Source organism: Propithecus coquereli, unplaced genomic scaffold (genome assembly GCF_000956105.1).
Source record: "Propithecus coquereli isolate 6110/MARCELLA unplaced genomic scaffold, Pcoq_1.0 Scaffold295, whole genome shotgun sequence".
Lineage (NCBI taxonomy): Eukaryota > Metazoa > Chordata > Mammalia > Primates > Indriidae > Propithecus > Propithecus coquereli.
The window spans coordinates 2,242,713-2,250,441 of record NW_012148563.1 but is presented as its reverse complement, the minus strand read 5'-3'; the positions used below and the strand labels follow the sequence as shown (position 1 = coordinate 2,250,441).

The following is a 7,729-nucleotide window of genomic DNA, read 5'->3' as shown; positions in this document are numbered from 1 at the left end:
ACACAAAATACGTAATATGAAGAAAAGTCATGCTTTTGATTACCTGTATACTTGATTAGGTCATTTGTTGTTAGCAATGTTCTTTAAAATGATTCTGTAATTCTCATTCTTTATTTACTTTTAAAGTAATTGGAGGAGTTTTTGTCCCTATCATAAAAGCTGTATGTTCTCATTTTACTAAACGTAGGAAATTGGCTTTCCTTAGGTTTCCTAATGCATATATTTATAAAGCATTAAATGTGTGATTTCCTTTTTCCCCACTGGCTTTATGGCATTAAGTGGACACTATATTCTAACATCTCCATTGTGAAATCCCTCCCAACTTCAGAAGTTCATAGGTGTTTCTTAGAGATTGTGTGTGTGTGTGTGTGTGTGTGTGTGTGTGTGTGTATGTGTATGCTTGTTATATTTAACTATTTAATCCGTTCAAAATTTATTTTGGTATATGACATTGGTTGAATCTTTAAGGTAATAATTTTTTCCTAATTGATTTAAATTTATAGTTTTGCTAATGTCTATTGTAAATAAGGTCTTGAATTTCGTCATACTCATCTTTCACAGCTTTTGAAATGGACTTTAATGTTGTTCTCTTATCCCCAGAAGTTTCTTTACACTGCAGCTCCCTAGCATTCCCGGGTTTCACACACTTGGTTATTGGCGCAGCCTGGTGTGATGATGACAATCAAAGTAGGAACCACAGGAAACATCCACTGAGCACTCACTCCACCCCAGGCTCTGTAGCAGGGCTTTACAGAGTGCTGTGTTCAATCTTCACAGCCTAATGCTGTTTCTGGATTAAAGGGGAGGAAACAGATTTAGGAGATGAAGTGCCTTGCACAAAATCACAGATGTAGCCAAGATTTAAACACAGACATTCTGTCCCAAAATCCTACAGCAAGGCTTTGGATCAGATAAACTAAGGATTGTTTCCTGCCTTTTCCATTTGCCAGCTGTGTGAATTTGGAAAAGTTGATTAGCCTCTCTAGTTCATTTCCTTATATGGCGATAATACCTGCCTGGCTGGATTGTTGTAAAAGGGCTAGGAGATTATTTCTTTAGAGTGAGTTGTGCTCAGTAGGAGCTCGGGAAGTGATGCCGGCATTTTCTTCTTTGACTCCTCTTTAAACAACTCCTCCTCCATCATCTTGGTCATCATCATCATTTTAGTCTTTGCAGGCTGTGTAATCTCTGTCACAATGTGAATGTTGTCATCATGGTGTGAACGTAGACATAGACCATTAATGAATGGTTGTGGCTGTGTTTCAATAAAACATTATTTACAGAAATATGCAATAGGCCATTTTGACTCATCAGCTATAGGTTGCCAAACCCTGCTCTAGCACAGTTAATATTTCCCAAACGTGGGTAATTATCAGAATCACCTGAAGATTTTCCAAAACTACTAATTTCTTGGTTCTACCTTGGTCCTACCTTAGAACTGGGAATCTGTATTTCTTAAGGTCTCTAGAATTTCAAGGAAAAGGAGAATTTGGAAAAAGTTCCTCACTGGTATATTCAGAAATATTTAAGGATATGTTACACATAAAAAAAATTTCCCCATAGTGGCTACTAAAAACAAAAAAAGGAGCAAATGTAAAATAAGAAAGAATTTTGAGAAAATAAAATCATTCCAATAAAAGTAAAACAATAACAATAATCACCCCAAAATTTATAAATAAATCTAAATAACAAATAGACGTAACAAAAGTCAAATTAGGTCTGGAAGGTAAAATTAAAGAAATGCCCTGTAATGTAGTGCAAATAGACAAAGGAGAGATGGAAAATATAAAAGTTCAGAGTCATGAAAGATCAATCTGGTAGTCTGGCATTTATTTAATATTTGTTGTAGAGAGAGAAATGGAGAAAAAGAAATAACAGAAGGAAAATTTGCAGAATTGAACACGTAATTCTTTATAATGAAGGGACCCGCCAAAATAGAATATGATGAATGAGGAAATGCCTACACCTAGAACCATTCTGATGAACTTTCTAGACACATTTTGATGAACTTTCAAAACTCAAAGGGTAAAGCATCATAAGAGCTTTCAGAGGGAAAAACAGCTTATCTACAAAGGAATAGCAATTGAACTTGCAACAAGTTAGTCACTGTCAGCTCTACATATCAGAAGTATTCTCCAAGGGAACTGCCAAACTGCCATTAAATTGGGAGGGCCAAATAAGACATTTTTAGAAATGCAATTACTTAAAATATTTACAGGTAGACATATTCATTCTGAAAGTTATACTCAAGGATATGCTTCAGCAAAAGGAAAACTGAATACAAGAAAGAGGAAGAACAATAAACAGAGAGTCAAGGACAACTTATGGTTAAATTTAAACAGTTCCTTATTAAAAAAATTAATCACAATATATGATTATAAAATGAGAGATTGAGGGAAGAAAAGAAAACACATGCAGAGGTCTAGACTTGTTCAAAGAACCTCTAGATAATGATAAATTCTAGACAAAGATAGAAATATAGGTATTAATTAACATGTTAAAATTTTGAGAATAACTGGTAGAAGATTAAAATAAGATGTATCATTTTCAAACTATTAGATGACAAGAATGAACAAAGCTAACTCCATACACCCAACAGAAGGTAGAAAAGGAAAAACAAACAACAAAGTGATAGAAAACTTAATATGGCAGGATTAGCTCCAAATGTTTCTTCCATACAATGAGTAAAATTTTTCTTTTCTATAATTCTCAGAGTGAGTTTTTAAAAATCCAGGTATATACTGTTGACAAGAGAGAAACCTCAAACATATTGATGCTAAAAAATTCAACACAAAGGAACATAAAGAGTTACATAAGGGACTTTTGGTTAAATGGGCACAGTAAACACCCACTTAGCTTTGCTCCTTCTGTATCTTTGTATTTCTTATGTACCTTTGGTAGGACACCATTGGAGATGTTGACATATCTGATTAGTTTGTAATATCTTTTACCAACTCTGTCACTTATATGATCTGAAATCTTGTTGCCTATATTTTCAGGATCCACCTCCTTTCTTTAATGAAGTCAGCACTACGATAATCCAGGCCGAAAGGGTGAACCGTCTGCGGGAGGAGGTGCAGATGAAGCATGAAGAGGACTACAAGGAAGCCATGGTTACAATCAAGGAAAACCTGAAATTAACAGAAGGTCCAGACATCAAGGAGAGCCTTCAGGACCAGATCCGGCACTGGTTCATCGAATGCAGGTGAGCATGAGCTGCACAGTGGTATATCCACACAGTCTCTTCTTTAGTGGTTGAGCTTATTGTATGTGTTTAAGCACAAAAGCATGTTGATACAGAGTCACGATGTTTCTTTGGCTTCGTTTTAGAAAAGTGAAATGCCAAAGCTAAGAATTCAGAAATTAATTTGTTGACAAAATTGCTCTTTGTCTTGTTTTTTTAAAAATATGGAAATATGGTCCACACAGTGCTTCTGTGACCACATGGAATGGAACATCGTGGGTGGATGGCAGACCCACAATGGTAGAACTTCACAGGCCAGGTCTGTCTGAAAGCCAGGGGACCCTGGAACCCCTTCTGGGACCTGAATGGCCTCTCTATTTGTAAGAGGCTTGAGATTCTTGATCACAGTTCATCTCTGTCATAACCTTTGAGGCAGCTGCTGATTCCTGGGTCTCGACACCTGGCCCCCAGGTCTCCCTGAAATGACAAGTGTGGAGGAGTTCTGGGGACAAGGCTCCAGGCTATTCATATATTAAGAGTCTTCTTTAACACTCTTAAATGTTAAACAATTTAAAACTTGTTTACAAAAGATGGTTTTTAAAGATATTCTTTATTAGAGTGTATTTCCACGCAGTAGAATAAACACTTTATAGGTAACCTAATTAGAGAAGTTTTTAAATCAATTTTATTTCGAGAGTGGAAGAACAGAGGAGAATGTTGCAATCAGTCCAGAAGCCATCTGTTTCCTTGAGTGGGTATTGTGCCCTATCAGGTCCCAAGATGCATGGACACCATCTCTGTTAGTTCATCAGGACCAGAAGATGTAACTGTTGGCAATAGAAAAATCAAACTTCCTCTCGAAAAATCTATTAGGTTTTATGTCTGTGGTAGGCAGCCTCTAAGCAGGCCTCCAGTGATCGCCCTGCCCCCGGAGTGTGATATACCCCTAGTAATTCACTCCTAAAGGAAAGGACATGGCAAAAGTGATGGGATATTGCTTCTGTTTCCTCTCCCGGTCTCTTGCGTGTTTTTCCCTTCGCTGGCTCAGAGGAGTCAGCCACCACGGTATCCGCTGCCCCGTGGAGAGGCCCACGTGGCAAGGAGCTGAGGAGGGCTCCCAGGCTACAGCCAGCAAGGCATGGAGTGCTTCATTCCAGCAGCCTGGGAAGAAGTAAATGCTTCCCCAACCACATGTGTCGATGTGGAAGCAGACCCTCCCCCAGGTGAGCCATCAGATGAGACCACAGTCCCACTGACACTGATTACAGCCTTGTGAGAGACCTTGAGGCAGAGGCGCCAGCTGAGCCACATCTGGTACCCTACCTGAAGAAGCTGGGACACAATGAATGTTTGACATTTCAAGCCACTAAGGCTTGGGTAACTTGTTATGCAACAATAGATATTTAATACATATCAATTACTTTTCGAATGATTTAGAAAAATCTACACTACTAGAGTTCTCTTGTGGTAACTTTATGTGGGATCTTAACGCACTATTTCCTTAATACTGATATTTTATAACAAGGTTTCTTTATGAATGTTTGATGTAATAGTTACATCCTTTTGATTGGAGGGTTCTGTCCTTTCCTACGAATACAATTTTAAAATACTGATGATTTTTAAAAATTCAAAATTGATTAAATTTGTGAGTTTTTATTTTTATATCTTACTTATCAGGGATATTTTATGGCACAATGGGATATTTTGAATGGGAGGGATATTTGACATTGCGTAAATTCACGCAAGTAATAATAAGGACGAGACCGAGGAAAGCCGTTGACAGGGAAGGAGGTATAGACATGGTCTTATCCTCTGTTTTTCGTCAGTTTCCTCTTTGTGTTGGTTTCATGGTGTGTATATTTGTCAAAACTTACCAAATATTAGCAGTTTTTTGTATGTCAGTTATATCCCCATGAAGCCGTTAGATCATCACGGCACTAGTAGGATGTCGGCAAAAATGCCAGTGCTTTAGTTCTTAAGAGTAGCGTGTTATTCTGTCATCCAGGGTCCCAAACCCTGGTTTTCTAGTTGCTATCCTTGTTCTCAGACTCTCAAGAATCTTGCCCCATTTTCCTACTCCTTACGGCATCTGACTAGGAAGGAGGGTCCACATCCCCACACCTGGGGACTGGGGCAAGGTGTGAGCAGTGTCCAGACATCTTGTTTACCGCACCCTGGCCGGTTTCTGCAGGTATGTGGGGCAGCAGCTCTGGGCCGCCCAGCAGTCCTTGGGGGCCCTTCTGCAGCCCTGGTTTCTGCAGTCTGCCCATAATCACGGGTACCAGCAGTCCAGGCCTCTCGTGTCTGAGCCCTGCCCTGCTGGCTCTCTCGGGACCTCCATGTCCCCCTGAGCATAGGTGGTGCAGGCCCAGGTCTCAGGGGACCATCCAGCAGGTCCCCTCCACCTCACTGCCATCGACCCCACACCAGGCTGCACAGATGGGGAGACGGGCACCACCCACAAGTTCAGAGAGTCTCCTCAGCACCGCCCGGGCGTCCACAGGCCCTCCTTAGTGCCACCCAGGTGTCCACAGACCCTCCTTAGTGCCTCCTGGGTGTCACAGACCCTTCCTGGTGCCCCTCGGGTGTCACAGGTCCTCCTCAGGCACTCTGGGGTTTCTGCTGGGGTCTCAACATTCACCCCCTTTCACTGAGACCCTTGGGGGGTGGGCTCAAGGACTTAGTTGGTGTCCCCAGTCTCACCTCCTCCCTTCCCTTCCCCACCACTTTGCCCACCGACTTGTTCAAGCTGAGAATGACTCCTGTGAGTCCTGTCTCCTGCTGGAGCTCTGCAGAGCCCTCCCCTTTCCTCCTCCAGTCCTACTGTGCAATGATTAAGAGGCAAACTGGAGTCATTGCTTCCTGCAAAATCTCTGTGAAACCTTGGGCGAATCCTTTAACTTCTCTGTGGGTCAGTTTCTCATCTGTGATACGAGGACAAAAATCAGCCCATTTCCTGTGCTTGACCTGAGCGTGGGCCGTGGTCATTTCCACCGCACTGGAACCATCTGCCTCCAGTGCCCTCCGCACATAAACTGCAAGTCCAGTTAGGCCTGTGCTGGTGCTGAGAAGAAATTGGTATATCAATTTCAGGAAGAAGCAGTGAATGGTGCAAGCTAATGGTATTGCAGTTTTTCATTCTTATGCAATTGCATAATTGTATCTGGAGAAAATATATTAGTTGAAATGATTTTGTGCAACTGCAGTCACAGAAATTTAGGTGTTGTTTCAAAAGAATTAAGTCTTCTGATTAAATCACTTTGATTCATACTTAAAACCTTCATTTTCATAGTTGACAAGGATGACATGCCCTACGTTCATGAACTTCCCCTCTTTTCTCATGTGTCAGAGAATAGCTATTCAAAGATATATTTCCTATAAATGAAATGATTCTTTAAATTTATATAGACATTTTAAAATTCAGTTTATTAAGTGACAGAACCAAGGTGAAAGTACTATGTACAATTATAACCCCAAATAAGTTAAAATATACATACACATATATTCAAAAACACATTTAACTTATTAAATATATGTTTGTACATGCCAAGAAAATTTCTGGAAGGATACACCAGAAACTGTTAGCATGACTACCTCTAGGAGCTAAAGTGGGGAGGGGGGGTTTACTTTTTATTTTTATTTTATATTATTCTGTATGAAGTCTTTTTTTTCGATAAGTACTATCTTTATAATAAAAACCTAAGTTACAAAATATATTAGAGGAAAAAGAAAGAAAGTAATCAATTTGGGTTGATTTTAAATTCTTAAAACACCCTAATTTTAGGAAAGTAGATTAATGCAATAACTTGGACACTCTTGGAAATGGTCTTTTGATAAAAGTGCAGGGAGACCTGGGGCTGCCGTGACTGTGAGTCGTTTTCCCACCTGAGGTCCCTACAGGGCCGTGGGAGACTTGGGCATGCCTGGATGTCATCCCGGGTGTGCCTGCTCCGTGGTTGCAGGGTTCACGGGCTTCCTTGGAAGATCCAGCCCCGCCGACCAGTCCCTTTGGGAGCACTGCCCCAACACTGTGGAGGCCAGTTAGTCGTCCTTGTGGCTGTGCTGGCAGAATTCACAAAGATACAGAAATTCCTCTTTCCAAAGTCATACAAGGCCCAGGGTGCATTTATTTTCATAATTGGATTATATTTATCTGATTGACTTTGATAAAATCCTTTTTCTTGCTTTTTTAAATGCAAGGCAAATAAAAAGCAAATATTATCTTTCGCAACATGAAACATGATCAGTCCTCAAAATAAATCCCAGTAGGACACACAATGACAACTCAATAAATTATTGAAACTTTCAATTATTAATAATATATGTTCCCACAATTCAGAATACTTATTTAATCGGAACTTATATTTGCCAAAAATTGTTTTTAAGTCAATCTTATTTTACATGAAGTATTTTTTTCTAATGTTAAAAATAATGCAAGCTTATTGTAGAAAATTTGCAAGATAGGGTTTAAAGAAGAAGATTTAAATCATATATGATTTTAGTATATAGAGATATTGTAGCTACTGTGAAAATTCTTGATAAATT

At 39.7% G+C, this 7,729-nt stretch overlaps 1 protein-coding gene across 1 annotated transcript in view; it reads left to right on the top strand.

Moving 5' to 3' along the window:
- IQCA1 (IQ motif containing with AAA domain 1) overlaps positions 1 to 7,729 on the top strand; it is a 176,208-nt gene that overhangs the window by 40,473 nt on the left and 128,006 nt on the right. The window contains 1 exon segment of the mRNA XM_012648831.1: positions 3,000 to 3,205. Coding sequence (XP_012504285.1) covers positions 3,000 to 3,205 — 206 coding nt within the window.